Source organism: Protopterus annectens, chromosome 4.part0 (genome assembly GCF_019279795.1).
Source record: "Protopterus annectens isolate FY-2018-M chromosome 4.part0, PAN1.0, whole genome shotgun sequence".
Lineage (NCBI taxonomy): Eukaryota > Metazoa > Chordata > Ceratodontiformes > Protopteridae > Protopterus > Protopterus annectens.
Window position 1 is genome coordinate 1,466,819,049 of NC_056733.1, and position 15,908 is coordinate 1,466,834,956.

The following is a 15,908-nucleotide window of genomic DNA, read 5'->3' on the forward strand; positions in this document are numbered from 1 at the left end:
ATGGCATAACTGAAGATGTACAGGTTTTAAACAAAATTGGTAACCTGCTGAATGAGAACATCACCGCAGTTTATGTCAGCTGGTTTAGCTATAATCAGAAGCATCCAAATCATCCTTGAAGAAATTCGGAATGTTTATATATTTACAACAGATATTTGCATTAATTAGGCATAGACAGGTATACTGTCCAACTGCTACATATTTCTTCTGCACTTAAAATCTGATTACTTATTTCATATTTTCCTGAAGTGCGGCTGAGAAGCCTGTATAGATAAAACGGGATGCTTGCAAAACTGTACACACTTAACAATCCGGTGTAGCAGAGGTACCTCTCAACTGTACAGATTTTTGCGGAATGTCTAGATTTATTGCCTCGTATTTTTGGTCCGTTCTTCATAAAATTATGGTTTCCTGGCAAATTTGTGGCAAATCATTAAAGACTGAAGCTAGAAAATAATAATAGACAATTGAGTTTCAGACTTCATAACCTTCAGAAAATTAATGTTAATATAAAACATGTTATTCTATCAACTTTCTAAGTACATTTAAACATTGACCCCACAGTTGGCCTTTGTCACACTTTTATTGATGTTTTTGTCCAGATTTCTTGTTCTACGAGATTGAGAGGTATGAGTCAGGGACGCATGGAACAGAGTCGGCAACACAAATTTTGAGACGGAGTACCAATTTCTGGTTATCATTAAAATTTGTGCTGCACACATACCTCTCAACTGACCAGATTTTTGCAGAATGTCCAGTCCAGATTTTTGCCTCATTTTTTTTCTGTGCCTTGTAAAATTTGTAATCTTCTGGATTTTTGTGGTGAATCAGTGAGGACTGAATTCACTAAATAATGGTAGACATTTGAGTTTCAGTCTTCAAATCCTTCAGAAAATGCATGGTAGCACAATACCTTTTATTCTTGCAACGTTCTAAGTTTATAAGAGCAATATTTAAAATCGGTCCTTATTTTTGTGGCTTTGTAACACCATTATTTTTGGCTTTGTCCAGATTTTTGTGCTAAGAGGTTGAGAGCTATGAGCACAGAGAGTTGATGCTTGCACTAATACCTTGCAACCTCTTAGTGTAAGAAATCTGGATAAAGCCACAAATCATTTTTATTTATTTATTTTTTACGTGTGTTTACCGGGAAGGTCCGACTCGGACAGAGACCATTTTCAGCGGATGCCGCTCCAGACGCAGGCTGAAAAATAGACACTTTTTTAAACATTATTTTTATTTTTTATTTTATTTTACATTTGTTGAGTGGGCTAGCTCTTACAAACTTAGGAAGTTGATAGACTAAACGGTTTTGCATTAGCATGAATAGTCTGAAGATATGAAGTCCAAAACTCAAATGCTTGTTATTATTATCTGACTTTAGTCCGCAATTATTTGCCAGGAAACCATTATTTTATGAGAGGCAGTCTAAAAATGTGATGCAGAAATCTGGACATTCTGAAAATGTGGACAGTTGACAGGTATGCTTACACCCCATACTGATTACAGGTATAGTGACATGTGTTATAAATGTATGATGCTGGTAAGCAGTGGTGGCTCGTGCTATAGGACTGCAGGACTGCAGCCCCTCACCTGTAGAAAGAAAAAAAACATGAAGTCCTGGAACTCCAAGCATGTGTGCTTGGAGTTCCTGAAACTCACAGAACTTCAGACTGCTGTGTCAGGCAGTCCAGATAAGGGGAAAGCCATCTCTGCCCTGCAGATGCCCAGAAGTCTGTGCAGTGATGACCGCACAGAACGGAAGAACTCCGGACTGCATCATCTGCAGGCTGGAGCCTACTCTCATGGGGAAATGGGCTTGCACAGACAGGACTGATACACTTGCGTGGGACAGAGAAAGGAAGGGAAACCAGCCATTAGCTTTGGAACAGCAATTCAGGTACTGTTAGCAGCCGTTAGCTTCAGAAGTGTGTATGTGTAAAATGACCCAATTGCTATATACTGGTGGCTAGAGAGAACACATGGTGATGGGTAGAGAATACCTCAGGCTTGAATCCTGTACCTTGGGTGCAGGTGGCAAGGGCCTGAATTCCCTACCCACCACCATTTGTAAAAAAATTGCAGATTTGTGCCCCATATTTTTTCTGTTCTGTTCCTCATAAAATCTGTGGTTTCTGTATTTTTGCTTTCTTACACACTGTACCGTATTGTACAAGGAATATAATTTAATGCAATCAGGAAGGTGTATCAAAGAGCATGTGTATGTTTCGTGTGCAAGGGGCCTATAATTTGAAAACAGCCCAAAGTTAATCTTTATCTGCCACTGGTAAAATGTATTTTCTTTGAATGTGGGTTTCAATGTTGTTTCAATGAATGTGAGTTTCAAGGGCAGAGATGTTTTAATGATAAGTCTATTTTCATTGTGAGTCTGCATTGCTTTGTTTAGCAGATATCTATTAGTGTTTGTGCTGTAAAATGCAAACTCAAACTTTCAAATGAAATCCAAATCATTGCAGAAGTAAAGCAGTATGCACATTACAGTGTTTATGGTAAATGTGGTGAAATAACCAAAGAATGGGACATTAGAATGACTGCAGGGGGGAGGCTCCATTCGACCATGATTTTGTGAGGGGGGAAGGGCAGCAAACTCAAAGACAGCCCCGGCTGAACTATACCTCTCAACTGTCCAGATTTCTTCAGAATGAATAGATTGTTGCTTCTTATTTTTGGTTTGTTCCTCATAAAATTTGTGGCTTTCTGGCAAATCATTTAGGAATGAAGTCACTAAATAATGACAGGCATTGAGTTTCAGATGTCATAACCTTCAGAAAAATGCATGCTAAAGCAAGACCTGTTATTCTATCAACTGTCTTAAGTTTATACAAGAGCAATTTTTAGTACTGTTTGTATGTTCCCCCAATATATTTGGCCTTGTCCAGATTTCCTGCATTAAGAGCTTGAGAGGTACATGCAAATAAATTGCTTTATAGAATTAAGAATATCCAAACCTCTCAACTGTCCCCAATTTTGGCTCAAATATTGCTCTCCCCCTAATAATCCCTCCGCAAAATGGCAGTTTTGGAAGAAAACGTGGAGGGTTTACAAATATAAATAACTGTAATGATCAGAGTTATAGATAACTTTTATTTCAGAAATGAATGTAGATTCTCTTATTTTGTCAGCTGCTCAAGTTAACAGTACTAATATTAAAAAAAGGAGTCCCTTCTTTGACAGGTTCCCAGTTGTACTGTGTGCCAGTTTTATATTTTTTCATCACATTTTTGGTCTGTTTTTCATAAAACTGTGGTTTTCTGGCAAATTAGTGGCAAATCATTAAAGATTGAAGTTAGAAAATAATGGCAGACATTTGAGTTTCAGATTTCATACCCTTCAGAAAATTCATACTAATGCAAGACCTACTACTATTTTATTATTTTTCTAAGTTTATCAGAGCAATATTAAAAATTGTCCTTATTTTTGGGCCTGTGTCCCACTTCTGTGTATGGCTTTGTCTAGATTTCTTGCTCTGAGGTTGAGAGGTATGAGTGTCAGAGCCATCACCGTCAGCCAAAGACATTTCAAATTGTGACATACTTGTTGCACCCCACTCCCCCATGTAGTGACTCTGGATATGTCCAACCAAGGCAAGGAGCAGTTATGCAGTGTAAGTGTGCAGAGTATTCCCCTATCCAAGGTAGACACAAGTACGACAGTGGCTTTTCATCTGTCCTTGATTTTGCAGAATGTTCTGGTTTTCTGTCATATTTTTATACTGTTGATTTATGCTTATTATTCAGAAAATGCATACTGTCGCAGTGTCCTGTTGCTCTGTGTTTAAGTAGCAATGCTGTAATGATCATCAGGTAAGCTTGTAGGAGATTGTAAGATGCAAGTAAGCTTTAATAACGAGTTAAAGAACTACCGACCTTAAAAGCCTTTTTGTTGTTACCATGCAGAGAACATTTACATAACTAGATAATGTATAAGCCTTAGGTATTGAAATGCACATGACAGTATTTGTAATAAAGGACAGGATTACAATATTTTCAGAAGCTCATTACATTTGTTGGAGACTTGTGGTCCTCTTTGCAGGCTTTACCCATAAACTAAACAGCATGCCAATCTATCGTGTGTGGTCCATAACGTGGGCAGTAATCCTTTAAGCAATTTATCTTGAGCTTGTTTCTTGTTTGCTGTTCATTTTTTACTTTGATCATGTCTTCCCCATGAAACAAGTAGATAGTTGTTGTCAGGCAGCAAGTCTTTTTTGGATAAGAAACATTTTTACAAGTGGGAGTATCACAGAAATTGCTACTTTCAGCATGTTACTTGGTAATTTTATAAAGCTGAATATAAATTATAATTAGGACTACAGTGCACAGAGAAGTGGTTTGAGTTGAGTGCTGCTTTTTTTATACTTGATTTTGACTGGCATTCCGGTAATGTATTTAAAAAGTAATGTATTGCCTCACAACCTTTGTGTTTCCCTCTGTTAAGTAAGCTGTCATGTAGCCAATGCATTGAAATATTTTTTTCTTCTACACTTCATTTTGTCTTGACTGGACACTCGTAATAACGGTTTGGCACCCAGGAGTGTATTTAATTAAAGTTCCAGTTGTTGTGGTTTTGAGCATAGCTCCACCCATTTCTAGTTAATCACGCCCCCTTCCCATATCCCCACCCATTCAGCTGTCTCCTGCAGTCCCCCTTTAATTTGAAGTCACCAGCCGCCACTGCTGGTGAGCAAACACACCCGCGTTTTATGGTCCATTCCAAACAGAGCAAAATACTCAATACTCTCTTTGTAAGCTGCCAAAAAGAAAACGTACTGTGCAGCAATAAAATGTTCGCAATTAAATACAAAACATTAGAATGAATATGTAGTGAAGGCTCCCACACAGCTCTGTACCGTTAAAATACAGCAAAGTTGCTGGAGCATGCGTAAAAAGCACCGACGGCAGCACAGGCCTTGTCAACGTCCTTTACAGCCCTCTACATATCAGAGACTGTTTTTAGCTCCGAAACGACGTGCTGGTAGCTAATGACCTTTGACCCCAGGCAGAAGGAAGAGGGGGTGGCTGGTAGGCAGCGTGCCGCCATATTGGCTGTTGTCCTATCTGGAGTTGTAGACTGGCATTTTTTGGGGAAGGGGGGCTTCCTCTCATATTGGATTAAAGTCGGATTGAGGAGACTGTTTTGTGTTAACGGAGCCGTAGCTGAGTGTGTAAGGGGAATGACTCGGAGGCGGAATAAACAACAAGGTGGTGGGCGAAGGGAGCAGTGCGTTGTGCAGCCGAATCTGGAGACGAGTACCAGCCCTACTGTCGGAGATAGCATCGCTGGTGCAGAGAGGCTGATGGAACAGGGGAGTACCGATGGCAGTGGTGATCAAGTGAGTGTAGTGCTGCATCTCTTGCTTTGAGCATGGAAATCCAAGAGCTTCCTGCAGTTTTCTTCTTTGGTATTGCTGTGCCAACCATGCAATGTTTTTTTTTCTTTCCTGGCCCAATAGTAGTAATGCACATTGGTCATACCGCCCCTTTCATCTTCCTGTAGTTTCACCACATTAATCCGAAGAACAGCTGCTTTAGTCACATCACCCGCAGTCACACACCAATTTGACCAGTGCAGGAATAGTTCATCCCTCCCCCCCGGTGCACTTGGGTAGTTGCGGTATCTCCACATTTTTTTTTTGTGTAGCCATGCAATTTTGTAACTCTGAATCCCATTTTTTTTCGAACATGTTTTTTTAGTCTGCAGCATTATATTGCTTGTTGTTCTCATAATCAGTTATTTTTTTTATATATATACTTTATTCTGCTGTTAATTTATGTTGGCAAACACCGCTATCCTTAACAGTGCTTTTCATTTTACATCCTTACCGTGGCAAAGCAGCAGACCCTGTAATTTAATTGTGCAGAGTAAATCTAGATATTGCTCTAGGTACTAACGAACTCTCTTTAAGTTTCATTTTATTTCCTGGAGAGTTAACAGGTAATACCTAGTTGGTTGGGCTTGTAGATGGGCTGGTCCACTGTGAGGAGGACTGTAATTTGCTTAAGGTGGTACTGTGAGGCTTAGGGAGTGCTTTGTTACATACTTTTTTTCATGTCCCACTAGAGAAGTTTTAATGGGGCTATTACAGTGTTCTGATGGGCTTTTCTGTTTTGTCCTAGGTATGCTACTGTTTAGGTCCAGCAAAGGCTTAAGAGCCATCTTTTGAAGCCTGAACATTCTCAGTCATGGTTTACAGTAAAAGTAGTATTGATGCAGAATGGGGACTTTTTTTGCTGTGTTTTAAGTTTCATCTGTCAGGGCCATTGTTCTGTGTTTGTGCCAGCCTGCGATATTCTCAGTAAGTACTCTGCCCAGTACTAAATGCACAAGCTTTAAAAAATAATCCGAACGTTCTTAAATGGTTTGTAATACTAATTTTTACTGCAGGGCCATTTGATACGAGCCTATACGTGTGTACACAACAGTCAGTAATGCAACACGTGTACTGTATAGTGGGTACCACTTTCTGTGTAGTAAACCTGGTAACCCCTCTGAGGTGCAGTTTATTTTTGCTTAGGAGGTTCTTAACAAATCTTCAAAATACTGTTATTTATTTTAGTTTTATTCTTGGGTCAAAGGAGAAGCTGTAAATTTTAGTTGATGCTGTTAAATTTTGTATAGTTGTGCAAACTTTGCAGTCTTTCTAAATAAAGTGGAAAGACCGTATCAGTACGGTGGTAGTATATTAAAAAGTGGTTGTGGAATTTTCAAAGGAAGATATTGCAGTTTCAGTTCAAACGTCAATTTATGTCTAAGAACTGGAATTGCAGAAGATCGAGCAGGTAGCTTACATTTAGTATTTTCATATTTTATTGTCTACATATGTGAACATATGTGATCCTAGTTTTAAGGTAAGAGCAAAACTTGATATGTTAACAGTTGCAATGTTATTTTCTTTTTTTTTCTGTATAGTAAGACTTTCATGAAACACCTTTTTACTTGAATAATTGACTGTGGTTAGATCTGTTTTAATGGACAAATGGAAAATGTATTTTGATTGTACTGGCAGGGTTGTAGATTGTTAGATGAGGTAACATTATAGTAACATTACAGGTTCCAGGAACACTCTTACTTTACTGTCTCGGCAGAATGCCAGGGAAATAAGACTGTTCTCTATAGTTCAGTGCTTCTTTTAACTAGTATGGTGAGAGACTGATGCATCTGGAGTATTTCTCCCCAGTCCTCCGCTGAAAACAGGCTCTGTGGAACCTAGTCCGACTTTCCCGGCCAACAAATGTTAAATAAAAAAATAAATAAATGTGATGCCCCCTACCAGTGATGGAAGTGGATTGGGAAATGCAGGGTACTTGAATGATTACTACTTTGCTTTAATGTTTTGCAGTCTGTGTGGCATGTAGTTTGCATTACACACATTTATGAAATGCATTGATTTGACAGCCCATAGTGAATATTCTCTGGAAGTTTGTTGCAGTTTAGGTTTCTAGATCTGAAGACACTGAATTTCAGTTTTGCACAGTAAGCTACTCCGATAAAGAAGGGACATGGGCTATGTTGTAATGTTGTAGGAAACTATTGCTGTGTCCATGTTGTTGGCACTTTTTTCCCATTTCTGGAGTGCATATGTTTGAGTTGATGATGAATTGACTTTGGTCTGCTTGGTTGACATTATAAGTTGAAGTTTATGGTTAAGGAAGTGTCTTGCATAATGACTGTTTGTATATATTTCTGCATGTTTGTTTAAATTGTTTGCAGTGTATTGGAACTTTTCTCCCCAGGTCTTGACTGAAAAGGTGTTTTTTGACTAAACCCAGCCAGACAAACCTGGTAAACAAAAGCAAAATGATAAATTAAAAGTAAAGCTTCTGTTGCATACTTTATTACTTCTTGCATATCACATGACAACACCAGAGTTTTTGAGTCAGTCTTGAAATTGCAAGTTTGTAATAGTTTAATCTTGTCACTGGAGAGACCTCTGCATGGATGCACCCATGCTTCATGTCTCATGCATCAGTATCCCCTGACCAGTGTTTTTTTCCTTGCATGGAATACTAGTAGAACTAGACAGTTTGTGTAGGCCAGCACAAGTGCGCACACTTTCATGTATTCTTGTGTAGTACAGATATGAAAATCATAACAGAGGCTTTGGAATATAAGAAAAAGTTAAAGTTCCTGTTTTATACGTATTGCAGGAGAAAAAAAAGGTTCATAAATGTGGACACTATAGTACAAGGGTGCGGTTGCATAGGAAGGATAGAGGGGAGAGAAGAAACACACAAAGCATTTGAAAGGGAAATGTATTACCAGAAAGAATAGTGGTATTACTGATTAAGGTTAACTGGCCATTTGGAGGGAGGGACAGCACAGGTGTATATTGTTGTCATTACCTCTTTGTATGTGTTTCTGTCCCAGGTGGAACCTATTTACTTTAAGATCATATTAAGTTTACTGTTTTTTGGGCTTCAAGAAAGCAATCGTAAGCAGCAGCAGATTTCTCCTTTTGTAGGTAGAAAATGAGTCCAAATATTGGGTTCTTGGTGTAAGCATGGAGCATCCAGTATTCTTAGAAAACTGACAGAAACCTTTCTCATTCTGTATACTTGCCCTTTTAATTAAAAGGCTGTTTTGCTTATAAAAAATCCTTATAAACCTTGCAGTATAACCTCATATTCAGTCAACATCTTGTCTTCTGTAGAATTTTGATTTCCAAACTCCTATTGTACACGATTACTTTTCATTTATTTTGTTTTCCATGAATATTCTTGATGTCTGTTTCAGTTGTTTGCAATATTTTATTGCATAGTCAATGTAATTTTTCTTTATAATATATGCAGTTTATTCATATATGTGCCAATGGTTTCACCTATTGGGTTCTTGTCATCTAATTTTGCTTGCTGCCAGCCATCTTCAGATTACATCATCTTGTAATGCACTTTACTTTCTTTAATGGTTATCTAGGGGGTTTTATTTTTTGTTTGTTTGTTTACTGGGATAGTGCATTGTTCAACAGTTCAACTGGGCTGTGTCTGAAAATGGTTAAGTAATTCACAGCAGATACATGAAATAATGTACAAAACTCCACAAACATTCACATATTTACAACGTTGTGAATGCCTCAAGTTAATAGTACATAGTGTAGTGGTTTCATTGTCATGAACATACTTGTTCCAGTGTGCCATTTTAATCACCTAGCGATTTGCTGTTTACACTTGGTGGTGATTTTTATTTTTGCCCTTGTTTTCTGTTCCAATACTCTCAAACTAATCTGTGCTGGGTCTTGCTTGCAGTTTCCGTTTTCTTGTGATTGCTTTCTTCAAAATCAAAATGGTAAACATAATGAGGACCACATAGTCCAAAGACCAACTTGGTAATACTCTATCTTTCTTTTAAAATGAACTGTTTTCCTAATAATAGTCGCACTAGATTTTGAAATTTTATTTTGACTCTTCTACATCATTAGTTTCCCTCCTCTCCCCAACACCTGCTCTCTTGGTGAGGGAATTTTTTGTTTTAATTTAGTAAATCTAGTAGGGTATAAAATATCAGTGGTAGCATTACTGTTTAAATAACCTAGGTCCTCTCAATTTAGTTGCATATCTGGAGACCTTTCCTACCTCTCCATTGTTCTTTGGTGATTTGTCCATTACTTTCTCACCTTTTTTTTTTTTCCTTCTAACTAATTTTGTTTTTCTGTTTGATTTCTGTAATGGTATTGCAGTATCTAGTGCATTCTTCTTAATAGCTTCTTGCATTTGGCTTCTTCTGTCCTTTACTGTATAAGGAACTTCACAGGTTCTAGCATTTAGTACTTGACTTTGATTTTCTCTCCTCTTTCCTGCTGCTTGGCTCTGCCTTTAGCTCTTGATGTTCTGGGAAATCCCTGTGATGCAAGTTAAACTTCACCTTGGCTTCTTCCCTTTTCAACTGCATGCCCCACCCCAATTCATTTGCATGCACTAATTGTTTTTTCTCCACTTGCTAACCATAGCACGATAATTTCCTTTATTTTTTCATGCAGATTTGCAGTCCTAGGCAGTAATCCCTCTGTTTTCCAGAATCAGACTACTTTTCTTTTTAGCAGGTTGTCCCCTATTTTATGGATATAATGAGCATGTGTCTATAACAATATAACTACAAGCAAGAGAAGAAGATATAATCTGTTGTCGTCTCTCACTTTCTGCCCTTGCATTGGCATCAGCCTTTTCCATTATGCTTGATAAAACTCAATATGGGTAATTGGAAGTCTGGACAAAGCCAAAAATAATGGGGGAAGGGGCAAAAACCCAAACTATGGACAAATTTGTTGCTCTTGTAAACTTGGAAAGTTGTTAAAATAATGCATGATGACACACAGACTTTTTTTTACCAATGATATGAAGTCTGAAACTCAAATGTTTGTCATTATTCAGTGAATCCAGTCCTCACTGATTTGTCAGAAAAATCATAGTTTTTATGAGGAACGTACTAAAAATGTGAGGTAAAAATTTGGACATTCTGGAAAAAAAAAACCTGTACAGTTGAGAGGTGTGGACTTTTAACTGGGTAGCTTTAAAGTATCCCTGCAGATTTTGACAGGCCCAGACCATCTTTTTCAATTGGGAGAACTACTTTCCCATTTCACTCTTGACTTCTGCTCATCCTATAAAATTACCTGATCTCTTTGCGTAGCTTTGCCCAGAACTTTTCTGTCTGGTTGAAATGGGCTTGCTCAGTGTATATTATCAGGATAGTTATAAACGTTTTAATTGTCCGTAATTTTTTCAGCTAAATGTAGCCTATTCTTCCATACGTTAAGCTTTCTAATTATTTTCTGTCTAGTCTCATTCCATATCTAGGTTGCTGCTTTTTCTGCTTCTTCATGAGCAGTTGTCCTAAGTATCTGTTATTGTTGAGACTCCAAAGGTAAAGATAGTTCTAGACTTGTAGGGAGGATGGAACAGTCTATATTGGTGAATTATCCTGCGTTTATCTTGTATCCTGAGAAGGTTTGGAATTCCTGTTCATGAAATAACATAGGAGCATCCTGCTCCGGATCTGTCAAGTTATAGTTCTTGCACATAAATCTGCTTTTTCACAGTTACCCAAACAGTTTATCCCATTTTATATGTGATTCCCTTATTTAACAGCAAGGGTTTCTGGGTACAGAGCTAAAAGAAGATGGAACAGAAGGCATTTTTTTCTATTCCTCTCAAGTGTAACAACTTCTGACAATTCCCCTCTTGTCTTTACTCTCGTCATTGAGCACCCCCCCCCAGCATGTTTTAAGGATTAAATGAAGTATTTCACTTTGATAAAACATCTCTCTTACTTTAATTAAATAGGTTTAAACTACCTTGCCTGTCATATCTGTCATTGTTTTGGCATCGAAACTCATTAGTATCTGGAGTGAACTATTTTGTTTTACAGCATCATAGTCTTCAAAATATTGTCATATGTTTGCGTTCCTTTCCGAGTTGGTTTGGGTCTGTTTAATCTGGGCAGGAGGTTTGCCTGTCTAGTAATGGCCAGCATTGCCATAAATGCCTTCTAGTTATGGCGGGAAAAGGACGATCTGCTAAATCTTTTCCCTCTTGGGATCATTGGTGTGACTGCCTTTTTTCCATGGTCTGGTAATTTTCCAGATTTCTTTCTTAATATTTTATTGGATGCTATCTTCCAGATCTTTAATAGTTTCTTATTTTTCTTGTTTCTATATTTCTGTTAAGAAATTCATCAATTGCACAAGATATGCCCACAGTCTGCTGTTGGGTATGTAGCGTTGTTTCTCATTTTGATATGAAGGCTGTCAGAACTACCTCTACTCAAAAGTCTTAGTAGGAATAACTCAAACCTAAATCTGTCATATCTATTACCCTCTCCCCACTTCTTCCATTTCCTTTTCTGTGTCCTGTAGAAATCCCTGAGTGCACCATTTATTTTTTCCTGGGTTTCTATAGTTTACATCTTGTGATCTCCTAATTCTCTCTCTAATTTTTTGTTTTCTGGCTAGCAATTTTTGTGCTGTAGAGGTGTTCATAATTTGTTTGTGTCTGTGCTACTTTTTAAACTTTCCTTAAAATTTGTTCTATCTCATTCCTATGTTCCTGAGTTAACACCCCCTTTCTTTCCATTTCCTTCACCTTCCTCAGTCCCTCAAAATACATTTTATTGCTAGTTTCCCAAGTCTTCCTTGCTTTATCCATTTACTGTTTCCCTGAAATCCAACTTGAGGTTCTCTCATGTTTCTGGCAAGCCCTAAGTCTTTGTTTTCTTTCCTTAGGTTAATAATGTGTTAAGAGATCTGCTATCAGTTGAACTCCATCTCATGAAATAAGTTGGAAAACAGCATTTATTCACTGTTCTGTAAGGTAGGGATTTCAGTACACCATATACCTGTGCATTTTCACCCAACTAAACATGCAACAATAGAATCCTGCATGCTGAATAGCTTCATGTGTGTTTTTATGTAAAACCCAAAGCCAACTTGTGTGAAGGATATAGTGCACGGCACAACATAAACAGAAAATCCAAAGAATGCCAGCACCTCAGAGAATTGGAATTTGAAAATTCACTTTGTTGGAGTGACCACAGACTATAACTTCACCATTAAACTGGCTTTTACAATTTGGAATTCGGTACAGTGAATTTGAAATTGCTTTGAGGTGCTGTCATTCTTTGGATTGTATATTTATTTTTGTATATATGTAAGATAGAATAGTGAAGGAAAGTAAATGTATTTTAGGTCCCATGATGTGTAATTACACACCTTATTCCAGTCCTCATCTTATGAAGATGAATCCCTTTTCGTTACCCTTGATGTCATTCATTTCAACCTGGTTAGCTGTTGGTGGAGTAAATGCATTTTCAATGATAACTAGTCTCCCTTGCAAATAGCCCCTGATCAGCACTTATCTACCCTAGTTGTGTTCTTCTTCTTTTTTTTTTTTTTTTTTTGTCTTTCTCTAAAGTAATAGTATTACTGGTCTACCAAGGCTGCTGTTTCTCCTCTTGCTCCATTATGATGTGTTGCCTAACTTTTGAATGCTTTTTGACTAGCTCGCTCTGCTCTTTCTCATTTATAAGTGTCTCTTGCTGCAGCACTTTTCGAGCTTGAACTTTTCTGATGTGTGTCATTTAAAGTGGCCATTCCTAATTTGTTTATTCCCCCCTCCCCTGTCTGCTGTGTTCCCTTCCCCAAATTATGTAACCTTCAATAATTTGTTCTTTCTGGCAAACCCTACTACATGTATCTGCTTCTTTTTCCTGCTTATTTGTTTTTTTTTCATCCAGCATTGAACCACAGTCTCACACTTCCCTTGCCCCCAGAGATGTTCCATATTAACACAGTGCAGCCATAGAATAACTTCTGTCCTCATACTGACTGACCAAGCCAAGAACTGTTTGCACTACAGTTAACTCCCAAGGTGGGAGCTTTTGTTGCATAGTGGTGTTTGAAAAAACAAGGTAAAACAGCATCCTTGTTTACATGTCTTAATGCACATGTGCTGTCCTGCTTCATTTCTAAAACACTTCATGCTTCATTTTCTTATACACAACGTTTTGCTTTTTTGCCTCTTCTATCTGGGAAAAGAATGATAACAGTCTGTTTTAGACCTTTCCCTAACTCTCTAGCACACTGTCACCATTGATAAAATTACTAATGCTTTTTAACAAAATTTATGCAATTTCCATGCTCCAGTATATGCTTCTCACTGTTCAATATGGGTCTTTTAAGGTCTCACATTATGCAGCTGCCTGCTTGCAGACATTCAAGAGCATTAGTGCTAGTCTGCATGGTGGTCACCACTATGTCGACTCATATTCTGTCTAAACAAGGCCCTTTATTTTTAGGTTTCCCCAATGGATCATATTGGTGCACTGAATGCAAGACGAATAATGTCAGTCGTTCTAGTCTCTTCCTGTCTGCACCAAACCCTTCAAGGAAGTACCCACCCCATTTATCCAGAGTAAGGCAAATCTTTTGCAGGAAGCACTAGAAAGTTCAGAATCTTATGAAGCACTGCTATTTTGTTTTCATAGTTTACCTAAAGTCTTTTCATCCTCTTGCTTAATTCTAAAATTAAAAAGAGGGTATAAGCAGGGAATGAGACTTGTACAGTATAAAAATTAAATATTGCCCTTTTTGTTTCCTGTACTTTAAGCTCCCCGATTTTATTTATTGACATTTTGATTGCCAGGAATGTCAGACTGGGTAGAAGCCCATTTTCAGTGGAGGCCCTTTAGAAAAGCTCCAAATTTATTACAAACCATTAAGAACAAAATATTTTTTCAGTCTTCAAAAATAAAACAAAAACATCTGCGGTTTAAATAATTATAGCAAATTTAGACACTATAAGAACATTGGTTAAGAATAGATGCAAGGTATATGACAATCATTTTAATATTGGACAGTAATGAAATTAAAAGTAAATTAGTCTAATACAAATAGGAATTGCAATATGAAGTGAGGGTAAAACAGGCTTACGATATATTTAGAGAGAAAGCCAGAGAAGAGAATTGGATAGCAGTAAGTGAAGAAGGGAGAGTAAGCAGGTATAAGGTCTGAAAAGGTACTTGCTCACATTTAGAGATGTAGGTTATCCTGGTTTTGAAATAGCAAAAACCACAAGGAAAATGAAAACTGCAAAAAAAAAAAAAAAAAAAAAAACGGAGCTGTAGAACTGCTGAAAAGATGTATTGTGTTCTGGTACCTCGGCCAAAAAGCATTCAGAGGAATAATTTACTGAGCACCCAGCAGTATAATCTATACATCTGAAGTAATCGCATTCAATTAAGCAATTGCAGAATTTAAAAAGACAGTATACCAAAATTTAAAGTAAATCTACTTTCCAAGTTTAATAATTGGGATATGAAACTCCCACCCCTTGAAAATGATGGCCTAGCTAATGCACTGAAAAAAAGAGTCATCTAAATCCCCATGAATGTTATGAAAATGTTCAGCAGTGGGACTATCCAACCTACAATTTCTAATATCCCCCAAGTGTTGTAGAACACAAATTTTAATCCTTCTCTTGGTTTGGCCAATATACCACTAAATAAGTAGGAGAACATCTGCATCACAAAATATTTATCCTGGTTTTGAGCAAGAACAGAGCCCGATTTAGCTAGGAAGTCTTTCAGAGTGGTTTTGAAAGATGGGAGAGTGGATGTAGTCTTGATGGATAAAAAAACTTCAAAATGGTACTGCAAAAGTTTTTTGGTTGCTTGAGGTTCAGCTTTGTGGGTACTGTAAACTCTAACTGTAATTCAGGCAGGCAGCGCACTCAAGCAGCTGGCAAAAAAAATATCAGAGTAAATACAATACAGTTTTCATGTGTTGCACTCCCCCCACAGGAACATAACTTATGTTTTTAGAGTTTTAAAAAGGAAGATAGGAATAAATTCCCTCTCTCCCCAACCTGAGAATGTCGAACCAAACAAATATTATAAGGTACAGTATTAGTCGGACCTATTTTTAATAGCAACTCTCAAGTAACCAATAAGTACAGTTATCCGGCATCTACCAATCCCGATGTGTACTGGTTAACTGTATTTGTATTCTTTTCCTTTTGTTTTTTGGACTTGATGAATACAGGTAATGAGTTCCAGGCCTTAGCAACTTTGTACGAGTACAGACAGTGCCCAGCAAACTTGATAGATTTACAGACAGGACAGATTTTAGAAACATACTAGTAAAAAGCATGAACAGCTAAATTGTGTGCGCACTAGGTGCTGGTTACTTTACTGTAGTAGCCACCTTCATAACTTCTGTCAGCGTTCAAGTATTATCCAGTACATTACACTAATCCTTTTTTTCTAAACAGATTAATTTTAAACTGTAAAAATCTTGCCTTGATTTTACTCCTCATTGAGTTAACCTCATTTTGCAAACACAGAGTAAAGAAAAAAAAAATGTAACCTATTTAAATGGTGAGTTTGATCCTTTTTATTTC

The 15,908-nt window shown here is 37.5% G+C and overlaps 1 protein-coding gene across 1 annotated transcript in view; it reads left to right on the forward strand.

The window, feature by feature from the left end:
* The first annotated feature begins 5,020 nt into the window (after nt 1-5,020).
* FAM193B (family with sequence similarity 193 member B) overlaps nt 5,021-15,908 on the forward strand; it is a 1,359,441-nt gene continuing 1,348,553 nt past the window's right edge. The window contains exon 1 of the mRNA XM_044069313.1: nt 5,021-5,353. Within this exon, the coding sequence (XP_043925248.1) occupies nt 5,195-5,353 (159 nt within the window). The 5' untranslated portion in view covers nt 5,021-5,194. The remainder of the gene's footprint in view (nt 5,354-15,908) is intronic.